Raw genomic sequence first — 19,202 nt, 5'->3', positions numbered from 1 at the left:
GCGGCTCGGAAACCACACAAACTGCGAAACCCGCCCGCCACAAAGAAACCGCCGCGCTCCCGCCCGCGGCCGCGTCACCGCAACGCATACGCAACACTGCGGCGTGCCGCGTCATCGCGCACGACCGCCTGCCGCCCCAAATTCCCGCTTTCGCAGCGCGCCCGCGCCTTATGAGGTAAGCCGTGGCGCTGCGGGCGCCGCTTGCGTGGTTTGTAATTGGCCTTACGGTAAGCGCGCCTGAGACGCGCGCGCAGCGCCGACGCGTCCTTAATTGGCGCTGTGCTTTGCTACGCAGCCAGCCCGATTACCATATTGATTATTCATGCACTGGCATATATAAGCAGCCGGCAGGCAGGCGGGCGGGCGTGCGTGGAGGCGCGAACGTACCAAGTGCTACACCACGTGCTTGGACCGATTGTACGTAAACTAACAACGTGATGTCTAATCAGTCGCTGCCACAGATGCAGGGCGTGCAGGTCTTGCCGTCGTTGAACATGAGGGGCGGCGGGGCCGTCAACGCGGCGCCCGGGACGGGTGGCGCCACCGCACAGCAGCAGCAGCAGCAGCAGCAGCAACAACACCAACACCAACAGCAGCTGCAGGCGGCGGTCCAGCCGCCGCAGCCGCAGCTACAGACTGGGCTCGTTCCGCACGGCGCGCTCTCCGCGCAGGGCCAGCACCCGGGCGGATTAGCGCTGCCGCATCCGGGCCAGCCGCTGTCCATGCCGTATATCCCGCAGGTGGGCCCGCATCTGGGGCTGTCGCTGGGGGCGCTGGGCGGCGTTAGCGGCGTTAGCGGCGCGGTCAACGGCGTGCGCGTGACGTCGTCCAGCGCGACACCGCAGCCGCCAGGCGCGGGCGCCGGGCCGGCCGCTGGCGCGGCCGGCGGCGCCGCCGCAGACGCGCGCGCCAGCGAGGGCGAGCACCTCGACAACTCGACGGGGCAGCTGATCGGCAAGTCGGGCAAGCCACTGCGCAACACCAAGCGTGCGGCGCAGAACCGCAACGCGCAGAAGGCGTTCCGGCAGCGGCGCGAGCGGTACATCAAGGACCTGGAGGTCAAGGCCAAGGAGTACGACCGCATGGACGCCCAGACCGCGGCGCTGGTGCAGGAGAACGAGTCGCTCAAGCGGTACGTGCTGGAGCTGGAACAACGGCTGGGGGTCAGGCGGGCCGCTTCCACCGTGGGCCTGCCGCACGAGGCACACCCGGCGATCAAGCCCCCGGAGTGAGCCGCGGGGCGTGGGCGCGGCGGCGGCCGCAGATGTAGTGTATGAAATCAAGGAAGTTCGGACTTTTAGTTTGTTTTTAGACAATCGCACGGCGGGAGCACAGGGCGCTGCAGGTTACGTAATACTACCACGTGACCGAGGGGAAAGTCACGAGTGACGGCGGACGGTCACGTGACTCTTCGCCCGCACTCACGTGACTCCACTGTTCTAGACATTTCGAGATCGTCCCCGAATCCCAGGCCCGCCGCCGCTACCCGAGACGTATATAAGGGCCGCGGCACTTGCGCTGGCCTGCCCCTGGCGCACTCTACTCCTTCTTATCTCCCTAAACACATCACACAAATGCTGCGGCTTGCCAGAACTTCTGCCTTGCGCGCCTCGCTGGCGCGCACCGCAACCGCTGCGAGCACCCGAGCGGCAATGGCGTCTCCAGCCAGACGTCTGTCCGCCCTTCGCGTGCCCGCGACGCGCTTCACGAGACCATGCAACCAATACAGAACCTACGTTTCCCTCAACATGAACAACCAGGAGCCCCAGAAGCCCGCGCTCGAACAGTTCGGGACCAACCTCACGCAGCTCGCCCAGGAGGGCAAGCTGGACCCCGTAATCGGGAGAGACGAGGAAATCGCCAGGGCCATCCAGATCCTGTCGCGCCGCACCAAGAACAACCCCGTCCTTATTGGACGCGCAGGTGTCGGTAAGACGTCTTTGATTGACGGCCTGGCGCAGCGGATAGTCAGTGGCCAAGTTCCGGACTCCCTGAAAAACAAGAAACTCGTCACGCTGGACCTGGGGTCCCTCGTGGCCGGTGCCAAGTACCGCGGCGAGTTCGAAGAACGCCTTAAAAATGTGCTCGAGGAGATCGACAAGTCCAACGGCGAGGTTATAGTATTCATCGACGAGGTCCACATGCTGCTCGGCCTGGGTAAGACCGACGGCAGCATGGACGCCTCCAACATCCTGAAACCCCGTCTCGCCAAGGGCCTGAGGTGCATTTCTGCCACCACGATCGATGAGTTCAAAATCATTGAGAAGGACCCTGCCCTATCCCGTAGGTTCCAGCCCATTATGCTCAACGAACCTAACGTGGCCGACACCATTTCCATTCTGAGAGGTCTGAAAGAGCGGTACGAGGTCCACCATGGTGTAAGGATTACTGACTCCGCCCTAGTTTCGGCCGCAACCCTATCCAACCGCTACATCAACGACCGTTTCCTTCCCGACAAGGCTATCGACCTTGTAGATGAGGCGTGCGCAGTGCTGCGTCTGCAGCACGAATCAAAGCCCGACGCCATCCAGAGTTTGGACAGGGCGATTATGAGAATTCAAATCGAGCTCGAGTCGCTGAAGAAAGAAACAGACCCTGTTTCCCTTGAGAGACGGACCGCTTTGGAGGACGAGCTCGAGCTTAAGCGCAAGGAGCACGCTCGTCTCACCGAAATCTGGGAAAAGGAAAAGGCTGAAATCGAGTCCATAAAGACCGCTAAGGCTGACCTGGAACAGGCTAGAATTGACTTAGAAATCACACAAAGAGAAGGTAACTTTGCGAAGGCTTCCGAGCTGCGCTACGCCAAGATCCCCGAACTTGAACGGAGGGTTGCTCGGAACGCACAAAAGGACGCCAAAGAGAACCTTCTACACGACTCTGTTTCCTCCGACGACATCTCAAATGTCATAGCCAAGATGACGGGTATTCCCATGGAGACTGTGCTGAAGGGCGACAAGGACCGTCTGCTGTACATGGAAGACTCGTTACGGAAGAGAGTCGTGGGCCAGGACGAAGCCATTGATGCCGTCTCTGACGCTGTGAGGCTTCAACGGGCGGGACTGACGAGCGAGAAAAGGCCAATCGCAAGCTTCATGTTTTTGGGCCCTACCGGTACTGGTAAAACAGAGCTCACCAAGGCACTAGCCGAGTTCCTATTTGATAACGAGTCCAACGTCATCAGATTTGATATGTCCGAATTCCAAGAGAAGCACACCGTATCACGTCTGATAGGTGCCCCTCCAGGCTATGTCATGAGTGAATCAGGTGGTCAGCTAACCGAGGCCGTAAGGAGAAAGCCTTACGCGGTTGTGTTGTTTGACGAATTCGAAAAGGCTCACCCTGATGTCTGCAAAGTCTTATTGCAAGTCCTAGATGAAGGAAAACTGACTGACTCTCAAGGTCACCAAGTTGATTTCCGTAACACTATCATTGTGATGACTTCTAACATTGGCCAGGACATTCTTCTATCTGACACAGAACTTGGAAATGATGGCAAGGTTAGCAAAGCTACCCAGGAAAGGGTCATTGAGGCTATGAAAAAGTCCTACCCCCCAGAATTTATAAACCGTATCGATGACGTTTTAGTGTTCAACCGGTTATCTAAAGATGTCTTGCGCTCCATAGTGGACATCCGGATTGAGGAGATACAAGAAAGGATTGCCGACAAGAGAATGAAACTCAATATTTCCGATGCTGCCAAAGAATGGCTCACGGATAATGGTTACGATCAGCTATATGGTGCAAGACCTTTGAACAGATTAATCCACAAGAGGATTTTGAACTCAATGGCTATGTATCTGCTCAGGGGACAGATTAGACCAGAAGAGACAGTAAACGTTGACGTCAAAGACGGCAAACTAGTTGTTGAGCCTAACCACGAAGAAGGCGAAGTAGTTCCTGCCAAAGACGAGGCTTAAGCACAAAGGCTTGGGATATATGTAAGTGTATCATGTAAATAATAAAAACTAATTTTATTTGGGGGTATTATGCAAATCAACTTTTGTCACAGAGGCTTGAGATAAAGAAGTACATCATGTAAATAACCGAAATTGGTTTTATTTGGGGCACTAAGCACGCCAGCTTTTTGTTTATAAAGCGTAGCGCAAGTTGAGAGTAGGTGCAAGCTTTGTAATTATAGATTATCGCCCTTAAGCTGGTTGAAATTAGCCTTTGAATATACAGAATCGAATCACTCAAAAATACAGAATTACATTCATTAATTAGCCTATAACATCACCCTTTTTACCTAGTGCGGATAATACCGGCAGCGATCAAAGTTTGGATCTTGTTAAACACCTCAGGGTTCTTCATGTGCTCTTGTAAAGCGGCAGGGTTCTGTTGAGCCTGCGATAGAATACTTTGCATCACTGGGTCTTGCATAATGGAGGCCACCTCTGGGTCCTTCAAAGCTCTAGCGTAGGCTTGCTCTGGGGTTTCGTTAGGGTCTTGTGGCTGGAATCTTTGCTGAGAAGCCTTGATATATAACTGGTCGATTTCTCTAACATTTGCACCGTTGTTGAGCTCGGTGTCCTTAGCACGAGCAGCATCCAAAGTTTCTATAGCGGAGGCAAACTCTCTCACCGCGATTTGGGCAGTTGCCTTTCTAATGTATGCTCTGATGAAGTTGGGGTCTTTGGAAATGGCCATGTCACAGTCCTTGATGGCCTCTGGGAACGACATCAACTTGGCAAGAGCCGCAGCTCTGTTAGAGTAGCCACGCGCATCCTCAGGTGCCCTCTTGGTCATTTCAGTGTAAGCCTTGACAGCATTAGGCCAGTCACCCTTAGTGAAATATTCTTTGCCCTGCAAACGAGCTTCCTCGGCCTTCTCTGGGTCGATGTAGGCCTGGGCTTCGCGAACTTTCTGTTCTTTTTCACAGTTTCTCAATTTTGTCAGGATATCTGGGGTACGGTGTTCAGTCAGAGATTTCTGGTAAAACTCAATAGCCTTTTTAAAATCTTCCAGCTTCAGATAAGCATTTCCAATACGAGCGAAGGACTTCGAGATCAGCTTGTAGTCAGCTCTCATTTCCCTGCCTTGTTCAACAGCCTCAGTCAATGTCTTGATGGCTTGCTCGTAGTCGCCCTTCTCATATTCTGCTGCACTGCGGTTATTCAGGTATGTAACATCTTTGTGCAGGTCCCAGGCCTTGTTGTAGTGCTCAATGGCTTCGTCAAACTTACGGGCTTTGTAGAACTTGTTACCTTCAGCCTTTTCAGCGTCAGCGTTTTTCTTCGAGTCCTGCTCAGGTTGTGGTTCATCGACTTCCATTGGCCCGGCATCAGCGGTGGCCGAGGAAGAAGCTTCAGCGGAAGAAGCACTGGGTGCGGCCTTGGCCTCAGGCGCTGGTTTAGCACTTTCAGCCTCAGAGGCGGTCTCTTTAGTTGCTGGCGCTTCCTTGGATGGAGCAGCTGGTTCCTGACCGTTTGAGTCCCCACCTATGCTCAAATCGACACCTAACATAGCAGCCATGATTGTCATCATGCGAGGGTCTTGTAGAATTTCTGGGCCCATCATCTGTGGGTTAGATTGGAACTGCAGCACCTTAGAAACAAGCTGTGGGTCTTTCATGAGCTCAGCGGTTTTTGGATTGTTCTTAAGCTTTTCGATCATGTTGGGGTCGCTGAACATCTGGCCGAATCCAAGATCTGGTTGCTGCTGCGACTTCTGAGCTTTCTGAACCTGCTCAAGCCCGTCCTGCGCGGCCTTGTTCGACGTGTCGATCTCCAGCGCCTTCTTGTAGCCTTGTTCTGCCTCATCCAGCTTACCAAGGCCGAAGTACGCAGCGCCCACTCTGTTGTAGCCTTTGGACCACGCAGGGTTGATCTTAACACACTCGTTGGCGTCGTTTAGTGCCTCATTGAACTTCTTGAGCGAGGTAAAACACGCAGATCTGTTCGAGTATAGGACATGGTTTGGCGCCTCAGATGCCTCGATTGCCTTTGTGAACAATTCCGAGGCCTTTTCGTAATCTTTAGCTACAAACGCAGCATTACCTTGTTTCTTAAATTCTTCAGCAGACATTTTGGAATAATCAATAAAAAAACCTATTATATTAGGTGAAAGCAGGAGTTATTATTGCAATTTGATCTTCGGAAACTAAATAAAGATTGAAGTACCTTGTTTCCACACAGCTGATTTCCTCGTGCTCTTATACTCATCACTACCAGTTCCTTGATTCTGGAAAGTTCTTGAACTGCAAGCTTTTTTAGAGGCCGCATTTTATACGAGAAATAATAAAAATCGTCGAGTTTTGAGAACTTCGAGCGACAGCCGAACTCATCGCTTGCTAAGGCGTTGCGCGTAGAGGGTAAAGAGGAGGCATTTCAGCGTAGCATCACCATAACTTGCTTTTAAGATGGACACTTCTGAGTTTGAAACCAAAACTAATAATTTTCTTCGATGGGCGTCCAAGGATGCTAAGCTGTGGATCTCCGATAAAGTCAAGCTGCTAGGCACTCGCGATGGTGACCAAGGTAGATACATGGTAGCCACCCAAGAAATAATCAAAGGCGAAAAACTCTTCGAGGTGCCACGCGGGAGTGCATTAAATGTGGCTACCCTCAGTCTCAGCATGCGCGACAAACAGGTCTACAAGAAACTGACCACTGAGGTCGGTCACTGGGAAGGTCTAGTTATTGCCATCCTCTATGAATTCAAGGTGATGAACCAAAACAGCAAATGGTGGCCTTATTTCGAGGTGCTTCCCGAGCCCGCGAGGCTCAACAGTCTGATGTATTGGACAGGCGCGGAGCTTGAGTACCTGAAGCCCTCTGGGGTGTACGAGAGAGTTGACCGTGAAGGTGCTGAGGAAATGTATGCGCGCGTCATGAAGTGCGCCGAGGACTTGAAAATCACAGAGCTCACCAATATTACATGGGAAGAGTTCATGCATGTGGCGTCTATTATCATGGCGTACTCTTTTGACATGGAGCGTCCTGACTACGAGGATAGCGACGAGGAGGTCGAGGAAAGTGATGAAGAAGAAGAAGAAGAAAAGAACACAGTGTGGAATGACGGGTACTTTAAATCTATGGTGCCGATGGCTGATATGCTGAACTCAGACACGCACAAATGCAATGCTAACTTGACGTACTCTCCTGAAGCACTAATAATGGTCGCGGTAGCCGACATACCCAGCGGCGAGCAGATATACAACAATTACGGCGAGTATCCAAATTCTGAACTCCTCCGCCGATATGGATACGTCGAATGGTCTGGGTCCAAGTTCGACTGTGGTGAAATGCCTCTAGAAACTCTTCTCAAAGCGATTGAAGTGTGTCTGGAAGCACCCCGAAGGCTTATCGATAAACTTGTCGAAATTTTAAGCCATGACAACGATATTGTGGAAGACATACTTGAGGGCGAACCTTTGGTCATGGAGTCTTACGACTGCTTTTTGGATGGGCAAGTCGTGCCAGAGTGCGCCACTTTGGTTCAAATCTTGACGATAGCGCTGCAGTTGCCTGATGTCCAGCAGTATGATGAGAAAACATTGTCTGGGTATCTTCAAAGGATCATTAAGAGGGCCATTAAAACAGTGAACTCGGTGAAAATCACAAAGAAATGCTTGCAAGTATGGAAAACTGCCAGTGACGCAAGATTGCAAGATTATCCTAGTCACAGCTTCAGAGAGCCTTCACCCGATCATGTTGCTTTGACTGGCGACTCCCTGAGACGGAGAATGGCTGAATGTGTTCTCCAAAGTGAGGTTCAATCTTTCCAAAACTGTTTTAGTTCGCTTGAGCAAAGATCGAAAGTAATAGAGGATCAACAGTTATTGGACATGGTTTTGAAACGCAAACAAACAGCGGAAAAAGGCAGCCAGAAACAGCAAAAAAGGTTGAAGAAGTAGATCTTCTTCAGGCGTGTTCATAATTTTGTATAATAAATTTTTCCTGGCTGGACATCGGCGTCTTGAATCGTGGCCAGTGTCTTGAAAGAGTCGTCGCCTGTTGCAACGCAGAATACGTCGTCGTTACAGCCGAGTTTCAGCACACTGTCTTCAAATTTTGGCAGTTCTTCAGACTTCTTGCGTGTCGTCAGGTTCCATGAAAACACTCTCCCATCCGAACCTCCCGTGTAAAGCAATTCGTCGCTACGGTTGAAGCAAAGCGCATTGACGGGGAATACAAACTGCGTGTCAGACAAGTTCATGCGGTGGCATCTGAAAGCAAATCGAGAAGAGTCTTGCCCAAAATATTCTACCGCGACCCTGCCGTCAAGGGAGCTCTGAACATAGCCGCCACCCGACGGCATTAGTTTAATATCGCGTGTTTGAAATTTGAGCCCTGATTCCTGCAACTTTGGATTATGCATATTTCGCAGATCATAAATAGTAACCTTTCCGCCGGTCGTAGCGACCACAACGGTGTTTCCCGCGCAATCAAGCGCTAGGACCTTTCTATTTTCATGCCTTACAGTAAACCACGCTTTCCCAGACCGCGTGTCAAGCGCTTGTAGACTACCGTCCCAAGACCCAGCTAATACATCATTTTCTGAACAGCGCATAGCAGAGATTCCCAACTCAGCTGCGTCGGATACCAAATGAAATTTCCCCGACTCCATATCAACTTCGAGGACCTCTCCTGCAACGCTGCCTGCATATTTCTTGCTACCATGTTCAAGCCATGCGCTACAAAGTAGCGGGTCCGTATGTTTCATCCGAACCACGAGTTCGTTGGCATTATAATCGTATAGCGACACTGTTCCGTCCCACGCGGTGACATTTATGTGTGGTGTCCTATCGCTTACCAACAAGCTTGACACTAGATCCTCAGGAACGTTTTTCAAGCATTCAAATTGCATGCCAAGCTTGCAATTCGGCCGCTGATGTCGAACTTTTCGTGCTAAAGAAGTTTTAAATTTTAATGTTTTGGTGCATATATGATTCAACATGATATTGACTTTATGTAAAAGTTTAAGGTACTTTTATAAACACCTTTGTGAAGAAGACATCAGGGCACAGGGAACAAGAACGGACTTACTGGACCAATGGATTCGGTGGCTGGCTTTTTTTGGGACGACGCGGCCACTAAAAGAAGGCGAAGCTCTCACAACGACCCGGCAGACGGCGCAAAGCCGTCTTTGAGTAATGAAAGGAAGGGCAGTGTTGGTTCTCTTCAAGGGCAAGGCGGCGTGGGAAGTGTATCCCAGAACTACTTAGCTGACAAGTTGGTCGAAAAGCTAATATATATGGCACTCCCGCCATCTTCGGAGCTGGCGAAGAAAACCATAGAACACAGGGTTGAGGCGAGCAGAAACAGACCTGGGCTATCTGTACCAATCATGAGTCGAAATTTCGTGCAGCTTAATTCTCGACTCGGACCGCCATTTCAAGTGATAGACGAGGTTATCAAAATTTTCAACTGGACCAACACAGCGTATACACTCTCGGTGCTTTCACTCTTCACTTACACAGTGATGAAGCCGCTGCCGACCCTGACCAGTATTCCTATTTTTTACCTCCTTTTTGGAGTTATGGTCCCCCAGTACCTTAAGATCCACAAACCTGACTCCAGTTTGGTGTTTGCATCGAACCCAGTACCTGCCACAGGCCCGCCTCTAGTGAAGGCGGAAGTTCCTAAGCCAGTCCCAGAGTTTAGCAAGGAATTCATACTAAATCTTACCGATCTTCAGAACCACATGCTCTTGTACGTCAGTGCTTTTGACTTTGTTAATGGCATTCTAGCACGGTTCGCATTCTTTACCGATGAAAGCACGTCCAGCGCAGCTTTCCTGGCGCTACTAGTCCTTGCATGGTTCAACGCACTTTTCATGGACACTCTCTCGCGGTTCATTCCCTTAAAGTCCCTCCTCATAATATCAGGATGGGCGTTGGCCCTGGCGCTGCATCCGAGATATAGAGACCACTTTTTGAGCAAAATATACTCTGAGGAGACTAGACTGCGAGCCTTAATGATATCCAGCAAAGTTGAAAAAAGGGTTAACGAGTACTTTCAATATCGTGAACCAAGAGAACTGCGGCAAGCTTCCATTTTTGAAGTTCAAAAACTAGATACGAGTATTAAGACGTGGGGCTTGGTTGGCTACTCCACAGATCATTATGCACTTTTCTCGGACTATAGGATATCTGAAAAAGGCCTTGAGGACGCTTCACACACGCTGGAGGAGGTTAAGGCACCATTAGAATGGGAGTGGACAAAAGGTTCAAAGTGGGTTCAAGATCTTGACCCGGTATCGTGGGTTGCGTCTGAGTTTGTAGACTACGTGGACATTGACGTTGAAGCAAAATGGGTTTACGATGCATGTCTGGATGGCTCCAGGGGAGACTATAGACGAAGGAGATGGATTCGACAGTGCACGAGAATAGCAGAACAGATCAGTGTTTCAGAAAACACTTCCAGCGACACTACCGACGACGTTTATCAACAGGGCCAATTTAACGGATACGCAAGTAGTTTCGCGCCAGAAACCGTCAGCGGTTCAACAGGCGTCCCAAAGCTGCAAAAAGACCAGCCCGTCGCAGCCAGCAGTATCCCAAAATCGAATTCCGTGGGCTCTGCTTCAAGCGTTGGAAGCAAAACAACAGCCTCTGAATCAGGTAAGGCATCCTCCTCGAAAGCTGCCAAAAGCCTTACTGATTTGTTGAACCTAACATAAACAAAGTATGGTCAATACCTGTACTTGGCACCCGTTTTCTTAACGAACTCACAAGCTCACAATGATTTAGCATTAAGATTTGTTTCATTTCTGTAGAAAGTCGTCAAGGCTAAGCGATAGTTTTTTCTTACTCTCCTCTTCTTCTCTTTTTCTCGAGAGCATGCTAGACAGCGAGTCTAGCTTACGCTTCTTAGCTCTCTCTTTGCCCGTAAGCTTTTTCACTTTAGACTCGTCCTTTTTTGCTGGCCATTTAGCCACGAATGCCTCAGCCGGCTTTGGCGTTGGTTCTCGAATTTTTACTGAAATCTGGAAATGTTTGTGCTTGCCGCAGTTACGGCATGTATATACCAGCGACTTGGCTCCAACACCATCATTCTCAGCTTCCTGAACTTTCATATCAAGGTTGACACCGGCTATGTAGACAACACCACAGCTGTCACAGAACTTGCTCCCATTGACTAAGGGCTCCGGAAGCTGCAGCTGATTTCTCTTAACTCCATTGTAAAAGCTCTTGAGGTAAAGCCCTGAAAGCTGGGATTGCCCAATGCCCGGAAGAACATGTAAGAGGTTATACTTGTGGCATATATGCGAAGCCATAAACTTCTCCCTTTGTTGCCGGTTGAGAGACATTTTGCAGAAGCGGCGAGCGTGTGGTCAATAGAATCTTGGATGTATTACGCGCTTACTCAACGAGCTCATCGCGTGGCTTTTTTTTAAAACTTTGAGCCATCGTCAATTAAGACGGTAAAGAAGTTAAGGATAAACTGGGAAGCCCCAGAAGTTACTGCTTTACATACTAGATCCTTATATGTCTTTGCCTCGTTCAGTAGTGCCTCTGGAATCTAATCCAGAAGTCTTCACAAGATTCGCTCATGAGTTGGGATTATCGCCAGAATACGCAGTTCATGACATTTACTCGCTGACTGAGCCGGACCTGATGGCCTTTTTACCACGCCCCATGAAAGCAATTGTCTTGTTGTTTCCTATCAACGATGTTTACGAGTCTTCCAAGGATACATCGACTCGCAATGAAGGTGCCTCACAGGCCTCACCAATTTGGTTCAAACAAACGGTTAAAAATGCTTGCGGATTGTATGCTCTACTGCACTCTCTGGCGAATAACCCAGATACTCTGCAAGAGAACTCCAAAATCTCCCACTTTCTATCGTCAAATCCTAGGCCCGACAATAGGTTTGCCGACGAGAAAACAGACGAATTTATCGTATCCATAAGCGAACTGTACAACAAGAACTCGTCATATGGCCAAACCGCTGTGCCACAAGCAGAAGACGAAGTAAACCTTCATTTTATCACGTATGTCAAGTCGGGGGATTACATTTTCGAGATGGATGGCCGGAGAAACGGCGCTAACCTTTTGGGCACGTCCTCGTCCCAAGATCTGCTGGAAGAGCCACTTGTCCGGGAGAGGGTTGAGTGGTACATGAATAATGCTGACGAGAATATGAAGCTAAGCTTTTCGCTTTTAGGTCTAGCGCCTTCGTGGGATTGATATTTAAATTAATTATGCGGTAAATACAAATATCAGGTTGATCTAGATTTGACCCTTGATGTCGACTCTTTTGGATTTCTCAAATTGCTGAATGATCGAGAACCTACTAGTCTTTGTATTGAGAGTCGCGAGCTCTCCTTCCTGGCCCTTGTTTTTGTAACTGACATACTGAGAGAGGCCTAGCTGCTCTATAAATTCGACTCCTTCATCGAAACTCTGCAGCTGCAGCTCTTTGAATAAAAACGGTAACGGTATTTGGTTGTAGCTCTTCGAAATTGTGTTAAGTGCTCGCAGTCGCTCTCTGCTTATAAAGGTGTCAACCAGGCACCTAGTCGGACCTGAAGTTTCAGCGTAGAGCTTGAAAAAGCTGTGGTAGTCGTCCATCAAGAGCGAATTTGCCATTTTCAAAGCGTGCCGCACTATTGGATGCCTATAGACAGCAAGGTTTTCCGCAGTCATGTACTTAAGCTTGAGTTCGTTTATCGAATTTTGGTTATTCATCATCAAATAGTAAAGAATTCTATAACTGACGAATTCCTCCAGGTTCGAGTTTGGCAGGTTAGGTAATTCAAACAATTGCCCGAGCCGGCTCTGACATTGGTTAAACTCCCCGATATCATTATTTTGTAAAGCGAGACGAGCATGGGTCTGGTAGACTTTGAGCGCAAATTGGTTTTCTATAATTTGTACCCGAAGATCCTGCCTCATCGACTTAAACTGGTCACACAAGTATGCGTAGGAAGCTTCACCTTTTGTGTGTTTTTCCAAAATCGAATCGTAGGCCTTTTTAAGAACGTTCAGGGGACGCACGAGATCTGGGTTAGGTTCAGATGTCAACCTCAAGTACTTCTTTTCAAGGGTTTGGCAGCGGCCAACTACAGGCTTATTTTTATCAAACTTGTAGAAGTTAGTTGATATTGCATTCAAGTTCGCAAAGTTCTCATCAGATGTAACTTTCGACTTTTTAGATCCTGTGCTGTCGTTTGAAAACCTTTCCATCCTTTTTCTTCTCCTTTCAAGCTCCGTAGAACCCCTTGACCGTGAAGCCAGCCGATCTGGGGCGACTGTGTTTGAGTTTTGCCTGCGCGCCATATCTACAGTAGGCGGTGGCGGTGGGACTCTTAAGGTTCCACGGACGGCTTCCTGGCTTGGAGGCGGAGGAGGAGGCGGAGGAGGTAGTGAGCTTTGACGAGGACTAGAAACGGGAGCACTAGGCTTCCGTGAGGGTTTGTCGCACGCTAAAACGAGCTCGGTTCTACTTTTTGTCAAACAAGGAATTGTCTGCGACCACCAGTCATTGATGTACTCTTTTTTTTCAGTATACGCTTTGCTAATGAGGTCTTTGAGCTGCTGGACCAACAGCATATGCGCACTCTGGTCGAATTTGTGCTGCTCTGCTAATTGAAAACATCCTAGTATGAACTCACGCATTCCGGAAGGAAATTGTTGGGAGCCGCCCCCAATTATCCTTTGCAGAAGCTCCGTCTTTTCCTTTTCACTCATAGCTTTTCTGTTCTCGCTCGAAGGAATCTTCCTGCTTTGGCCTAATGCCACAGGTTGAACTTGATTGTACTTTTTCCCTCCCTTTTTCATCCTCCTCTCTCTGACATCATCTATGTCGAACACTTGGGACAAACCGTGCTGGTCCTTCATGCTGGGGCTGATTTGAACTTCCCTCTTCGATGGGATGTGGTGAGCTCCGTCCATTAGTTTTTCATATTATCTTCCACGACTGATCATCTAGGGACGTCAATGCGATGAAGCCTGTTTCGAAACAGAGGAAAAGGAAACGCCTTGCAAGATACGATGCTTTAGCGTAGCTTTTCAACTTCGAGAGAGACAGAGACACATATGTAGCCAACACAATTCCACTGTCTAATTAAAACTTTTATTTAATACACATATTAACTGTTGAAAGGGAAAAAAGCTAACTAAACCAACAGAAACTTTTAACAAGTCGGATATGTGTTGCAACAGGCGTGCGACGTCTAGCTTCCGGACGTGCCAAGTTTCAATGGCGAAGCAGATGTGATAGGATCGCGCTTTTGCAACTTGGGCACGTGTCATTTTGTTCTCAAGCTGTTTCCTCCCGGGAAGGCAGCGAACAGGAAGGTACAACTTTTCCAAAGCTTCGAGCTTTATGGATGACTCCGGCCCTCGAATAAGCCTCCAGATAAATCACGGTTCCTATATAGGGCCCGACGAAACTCTTTGGCAGAAGCGTTGCGCCGTCGAGTGCAGTTCTTAATAGTTCTATTAAGACATTATCTCAAAAGGACTTGCTCGTAGCCGAAGAGTTCAATTGCGCCGTTTGAGTCTTTCCAAGGTAGTTTTTTGAGCTATTTTGATGTGATCAGCGAATTCCTCGTCGGTCATCGAACTGCTGACCTGTTTGAGAAGCTCGAAGATCAAACCATACAAATTTTGTCGCCTCATTGAGAGCTCCTTTGCCCAGGTCTCGCGTTTTTGTAGTTCTCTGCTGCATTCAAGTTGATAGTCTTGGTCAGTAATAGCTCCTTGCTGACGCAGGTCTTCCAGGCGTTCAATTGCATCCCTATGGATAGCTATGACGGAAAACTTCCCACCGGAATTCACGCATAATTGCATCCTTTTTTGGAGAACGGAAATGATGTTCTGGGCAAATGTGAGCCTGTCGCGTGAGTCATTACTATACTCGCGGTGAACTATAGGTGTTGGACGAAGCCCGTCCAGTTCATAAAGAACACCTTCGTGCTCTACAAAACTAACGAAATGAAATACCTCGGCAGCCTTACGTCCGTCATCTGGGGTTTTCTCATCGAGGACAAACGGCTCAGGAGTGGAAAACGAGTTGTGCACATTACGAATATGATCAGAATTCGAAACACTCTCACCGCGTAATACAGGATCCTTGAATGCAGCCGTGAAGCTAATAAACTCAGAGAGCGTATCACCCAATCTGATCTCTTCTGGGAAGTCATTGGATAGCGAAAGAAGGGTATTCAGCACCGCTAGGGTTCCACATGCGTTTTGGATGGTTTGATTAGCGAAAAACAACGAGTCTGGGTAATCGAAGTCGTAAGCTCCTTGCACTGGCTCGTTTCCGGCGTAATCTGATGAGTTATATTTAAACAGGAAAATGACGCCGTAAAGCGATGGTGCTAACTCCTCCAGAGAGTCCAGCATAGGAATCTCCGCAAACTGAACGCCTGACACACCAAGATCACGGATAAGTTGTGTGAATACACCAGCATCTGACTCAATGGTATTCCAGGACATTTCACCGAGCTCACTGCGAGATTAAGTGTTGCGACCCTTCAAGGTCACAGCATATATTCATTCGTTATAAAATAGTTTATATCTCAGTTGACGAAAATGCCCAGTATAAACCGATGAGATGGGAGGGGAACGGAGTGCCGAGGTCGACCAAAGTCCTCCATTCTGCTGCACGTGGTTTTCTACTCTCCGTAGTCTCCGAAGCCGATGAAGCCTCCCCCATGCCTTGAATGCCTAGAAAAGTAGTCAAAGTCGATAGACACAGCGTTCGCCAGCAAGACAGCTCTTTGGTCCAGGTTCAGGATGCGATCGCTAATAATTTCGGCAGGAAGCACTCCCTGAAGGCTCTGTTGAGAATCCATCCTGACAATATATACACCGGTGTCAGTGAATAGCTCTCTGCCCAAACCGACCCAATTTCTGTCAACCCCGCCCATGGTTTTGCCAACTTCGTCCTTTAACGCAAATTCGAAGCTCAGAAAGGGAGCATCTATCTCTGCAAATTGAGAAAAAGAGTCCTCTGTGGGGGCTTCTCTCTCGAAAAGCTCGTAGCGGCGACGCCACAAGTGCCAGTTCTGTACGGACTCCCCAACCAAGATTCCACCTTCGCCAAAGGTTGAAGTGGATTTTGGTACGGGCCCAGACCCAAAAGGTGCCACATCAACGGATGAAGAGCCTAAGCTCTGCTGGGGAGAAGCGTCATCCGGCAAAATTGCCTTGATGTGCGAGTTTATCCACGAAAACGGGCGCTTTATAGTAAGCAGCAAGTTTCCCCAGTTATCAAAGACGTCTACGACGAAGGGACGGTGCAGTCTGTAGAACTGACGCATCACAGCCTTGGCGATTGAGAAATCTCGCTCTTGCATATAGCCGATCCGGTTTCCCAGAGCGTCCATAATCACATATTTGTTCGCCTGCTCAAATCCGAGAAAGACGTTCATCATCTCTATTTGCCTTTCGATTACCACAGTGGGCTCGTTGAGGATAGTGGTTGCCACCGGATGGTGCGGCTGAATGATTGAGCGGGTGGAGCCAAGCTCATTTGCGCCCCTGGAAGGAGTTGCATCATAAATGGCATTGGTGGTTCTGCCTGCCCTAGGAACCGGCCGATGCCTGACCACCCTAGGCAGTGGGGAGTACCAGCGCCGATTAAATGCTCTTCGAAACATCGAAACCAAAAACTTTTGAAGCAGATGGCCTTGTTTAATCTAGGTTGAGAAGAGTTAATTTTCGAGGATCGATAGGGCCGAAATTATGATTTGCAGGCAGAGTTGCTCAGGCAATTCTAACAATTAAATGCCAAATTTAGTGATATGAGGTTGACTAGAGGAGACATGATTATCATGATGCGCAGCGGTATGAACAGTACTTCTGTTCAATGAGATGACAGGTCACATGACAAAAAAGGAGGGGTTGGAAAAGCTCCTTCGTTGGGCGGCTAGTGCGCTTCAATGTTGATGGCACGGTGACAGGGGCCCTTACGTGAGTTTGAGCATAGACTGAGCGGAACTGAGTTGGCTCTTATGTAAATACGCAACATATCTTAGTGATTTGGCCATTTGAAACGTCAAACTTTACTTCACAAGTTCCAGGCAGGGTACGATACAAGTTAACATTAGAACGTGCTTCTTTCAACTTAATCCGTAGTGGGCTTTCAATATCAACCTGTTTGAACTCTAAGGCTGTTCAAGAGGTTAAGACTGGCAATACTGAAGAAAGCGCGCCGTTATTTTCGGCCCACATCTAGCGGTAGTTGGTGGAGAGACGTGCGCAGCTTGTGTATGATCGTACCACAACGCACTGGAGGTACCGTTGGCGTACAAGTGTCATAACAGCTTTGGCCCGTGCTAGCAGACTTGCGGCCGGGGGAACAAAAACCAACTAAAAACTTCCGAATATTGAGATTCTCACTCAGATGTGGACCACGCACTAGTCGTGAAATTCAAGATGGAGGTCGAGCCCGTGTTGCTGGTGCGCGGAAGCTACTGTTGTACCTATCCAAAGGGAATTGATGTCTATAGATGCCATTTTAATACGGGTTTGTATTAGAGATATACGGATCGTCGAGTGTTTCGATCTCTTAAGATAGCTCTCAAGCAGGATTGATCGCCAGTTTTCCAAGATACCGGAAACAGGGAAGTGTTTCAGAGATTCGAGATTCTATCAAAAGAGTCAGGCGTGGCTCTCTTCTGCCCTGAATACGGGGTTGTGAGCTGCCAAGCCTTCATATGCATGTTAACTGGCCTCTGCTGGGTTCTTGTGCGGTTTGTGTTCGGAGCTAGACATTTCTTCAGCCCTCTCAACCAAGAGTAAAAAATATTTCAACCAAGGTCATAATAATTGATCTTCGAGATACTTCTTCGGTGAAAAAAGCCATAAACCACACCTCAAATGTTTCGGTTTGCCTCGAAAAGAAGCATACACAGCGTTCCCAAGCTCAAGAATAGTGGTCATGTTTTGGAACAAGGCATTCCCAATGTTCTGAGTGCTTCCGGGTTCAACATCGCGTGGACTCAGCAGCAGAAATATCTGTGTGACAAGCTAACTCTGGCAACCGCGGGCACGTCACAGGAATCTTACCTTCCATTTCATTTGATTTTGAATACGGCCAAGAAGCCATTCCAAACCAATATTTTCAACCTCGCGTCGGCAGCACATAACAATCACCTTTTTGTCGAGAACGTACTGCCTGGGCCGGCAAATACCGCGCCTTCCAGACTGTTTCGTACTAGAATCGAGGAGCAATACAACTGCACATGGGAGGAATTTAAGACCGAAATGGTTCGCCGCGCAGAAACTGATGTGGTTGGCCAGGGCTGGTTGTTCTTAGTCGAAAACAGCGACAAAGAATTGCACATACTTACGGTACAGAATAATGGCACACCCTACTATTTCCCACGCAACCAGTCCTTCGATTTGAACTCTGCGCTAAAGCTTGAAGAGTACTCGCAGCTGGATGCGGTGCGCACAATTGTCAAAAAGGGCGGCAAGATCCAGGACTGGACCATGCCTCTCATCGCAGTCAGCCTGTGGGACCACGCGTACTTGCACGACTACGGCGTCAAGGGCAGATCGCAGTACGTAAAAAACGTCCTGGATAACCTTAACTGGACCGTAGTGAACAATAGGCTGTACACTGGCCCAGCATAGACCCAGTTCATGCGCAAGTACGTACCCTGTATATAGACCACGTCACACAACCTTGACACCCATGATCTTATTCTGCTCCTTCAGCAGCGTCGCTCTGCCCCTGTCACGCAGCTTCTGTAAACTCTCTTCGCATAAGGATGGGTGCATGCCATGAAATTCCCAGCCTAGAGTCTCATCGCCTTCTAAGAGCTCGTACACTGTCACGACCTGATTCACCTTTCCAGTAGTCTCAAACCACTGCAAGATTTGGGAGCTCCAGTAGTCCACGCTTCTCCACAGGATGAAGAAAACCCCGTTGTTGGACTTGATGGCCTTCTCGGACTGAACCATCTTATTCCAGATTTGATCTCTAAACGGAACCGAAATAGACCGTTGTATTGACTCATTGCGAAATATGCTCTGGCCAGAAGATTCTGAGTCTTTGATTACTGTCCCTTCCTGGCTCATACACCAGGCGTTGTTCGTTTTGGCAAAATCCAATATGAGGTCACACCAGGTGCTCAGCTGCTGCTCTCGGATTAGCACATTGGGCTGGCACGTATATAACGGCGGAAAGTTATATATCGGAGGCAGCTTTTCGGTCATTGTTCTGGCGCGGCGTAGCTTCTGCACACTTTCAAGTTTCGAGATCTTCTCTCTTACATTAAATGTGGTATTGATTTAG

The 19,202-nt window shown here is 48.9% G+C and overlaps 13 protein-coding genes across 13 annotated transcripts; 6 read left to right on the top strand and 7 right to left on the bottom strand.

The window, feature by feature from the left end:
* Window positions 1-437: 437 nt before the first annotated feature.
* KLTH0E02222g (bZIP transcription factor) lies at window positions 438-1,232 on the top strand (the record flags this gene model as incomplete). The annotated part of the gene is made up of 1 exon (XM_002553540.1): window positions 438-1,232. The coding sequence occupies one exon, from the start codon at window positions 438-440 to the stop codon at window positions 1,230-1,232; it is 795 nt and encodes a 264-aa protein (XP_002553586.1).
* A 342-nt stretch (window positions 1,233-1,574) lies between these two features.
* On the top strand, window positions 1,575-3,917 carry HSP78 (chaperone ATPase HSP78; the record flags this gene model as incomplete). Its single annotated transcript, XM_002553539.1, has 1 exon — window positions 1,575-3,917. The coding sequence occupies one exon, from the start codon at window positions 1,575-1,577 to the stop codon at window positions 3,915-3,917; it is 2,343 nt and encodes a 780-aa protein (XP_002553585.1).
* A 325-nt stretch (window positions 3,918-4,242) lies between these two features.
* STI1 (Hsp90 cochaperone STI1) lies at window positions 4,243-6,024 on the bottom strand (the record flags this gene model as incomplete). Its single annotated transcript, XM_002553538.1, has 1 exon — window positions 4,243-6,024. The coding sequence occupies one exon, from the start codon at window positions 6,022-6,024 to the stop codon at window positions 4,243-4,245; it is 1,782 nt and encodes a 593-aa protein (XP_002553584.1).
* Window positions 6,025-6,358: 334 nt separating this feature from the next.
* RKM4 (ribosomal lysine N-methyltransferase) lies at window positions 6,359-7,855 on the top strand (the record flags this gene model as incomplete). Its single annotated transcript, XM_002553537.1, has 1 exon — window positions 6,359-7,855. One exon carries the CDS (start codon window positions 6,359-6,361, stop codon window positions 7,853-7,855), a length of 1,497 nt encoding a protein of 498 aa, XP_002553583.1.
* A 17-nt stretch (window positions 7,856-7,872) lies between these two features.
* Window positions 7,873-8,898, bottom strand: BUB3 (Bub3p; the record flags this gene model as incomplete). The annotated part of the gene is made up of 1 exon (XM_002553536.1): window positions 7,873-8,898. One exon carries the CDS (start codon window positions 8,896-8,898, stop codon window positions 7,873-7,875), a length of 1,026 nt encoding a protein of 341 aa, XP_002553582.1.
* A 96-nt stretch (window positions 8,899-8,994) lies between these two features.
* Window positions 8,995-10,623, top strand: PEX29 (Pex29p; the record flags this gene model as incomplete). Its single annotated transcript, XM_002553535.1, has 1 exon — window positions 8,995-10,623. The coding sequence occupies one exon, from the start codon at window positions 8,995-8,997 to the stop codon at window positions 10,621-10,623; it is 1,629 nt and encodes a 542-aa protein (XP_002553581.1).
* Window positions 10,624-10,707: 84 nt separating this feature from the next.
* On the bottom strand, window positions 10,708-11,253 carry SNM1 (Snm1p; the record flags this gene model as incomplete). The annotated part of the gene is made up of 1 exon (XM_002553534.1): window positions 10,708-11,253. One exon carries the CDS (start codon window positions 11,251-11,253, stop codon window positions 10,708-10,710), a length of 546 nt encoding a protein of 181 aa, XP_002553580.1.
* A 178-nt stretch (window positions 11,254-11,431) lies between these two features.
* Window positions 11,432-12,133, top strand: YUH1 (ubiquitin-specific protease YUH1; the record flags this gene model as incomplete). Its single annotated transcript, XM_002553533.1, has 1 exon — window positions 11,432-12,133. The coding sequence occupies one exon, from the start codon at window positions 11,432-11,434 to the stop codon at window positions 12,131-12,133; it is 702 nt and encodes a 233-aa protein (XP_002553579.1).
* A 42-nt stretch (window positions 12,134-12,175) lies between these two features.
* Window positions 12,176-13,840, bottom strand: THP3 (Thp3p; the record flags this gene model as incomplete). The annotated part of the gene is made up of 1 exon (XM_002553532.1): window positions 12,176-13,840. The coding sequence occupies one exon, from the start codon at window positions 13,838-13,840 to the stop codon at window positions 12,176-12,178; it is 1,665 nt and encodes a 554-aa protein (XP_002553578.1).
* Window positions 13,841-14,431: 591 nt separating this feature from the next.
* KLTH0E02024g (KLTH0E02024p) lies at window positions 14,432-15,391 on the bottom strand (the record flags this gene model as incomplete). The annotated part of the gene is made up of 1 exon (XM_002553531.1): window positions 14,432-15,391. The coding sequence occupies one exon, from the start codon at window positions 15,389-15,391 to the stop codon at window positions 14,432-14,434; it is 960 nt and encodes a 319-aa protein (XP_002553577.1).
* A 179-nt stretch (window positions 15,392-15,570) lies between these two features.
* On the bottom strand, window positions 15,571-16,557 carry AIM25 (Aim25p; the record flags this gene model as incomplete). The annotated part of the gene is made up of 1 exon (XM_002553530.1): window positions 15,571-16,557. One exon carries the CDS (start codon window positions 16,555-16,557, stop codon window positions 15,571-15,573), a length of 987 nt encoding a protein of 328 aa, XP_002553576.1.
* A 1,222-nt stretch (window positions 16,558-17,779) lies between these two features.
* Window positions 17,780-18,538, top strand: RSM26 (mitochondrial 37S ribosomal protein mS42; the record flags this gene model as incomplete). The annotated part of the gene is made up of 1 exon (XM_002553529.1): window positions 17,780-18,538. One exon carries the CDS (start codon window positions 17,780-17,782, stop codon window positions 18,536-18,538), a length of 759 nt encoding a protein of 252 aa, XP_002553575.1.
* A 42-nt stretch (window positions 18,539-18,580) lies between these two features.
* Window positions 18,581-19,123, bottom strand: VPS25 (ESCRT-II subunit protein VPS25; the record flags this gene model as incomplete). Its single annotated transcript, XM_002553528.1, has 1 exon — window positions 18,581-19,123. One exon carries the CDS (start codon window positions 19,121-19,123, stop codon window positions 18,581-18,583), a length of 543 nt encoding a protein of 180 aa, XP_002553574.1.
* Between the last annotated feature and the right edge of the window lie 79 nt (window positions 19,124-19,202).

The sequence above is a fragment of the Lachancea thermotolerans genome, assembly GCF_000142805.1.
Source record: "Lachancea thermotolerans CBS 6340 chromosome E complete sequence".
Taxonomy (NCBI): Eukaryota; Fungi; Ascomycota; class Saccharomycetes; order Saccharomycetales; family Saccharomycetaceae; genus Lachancea; species Lachancea thermotolerans.
This window is presented reverse-complemented; position numbering and strand designations above follow the sequence as displayed.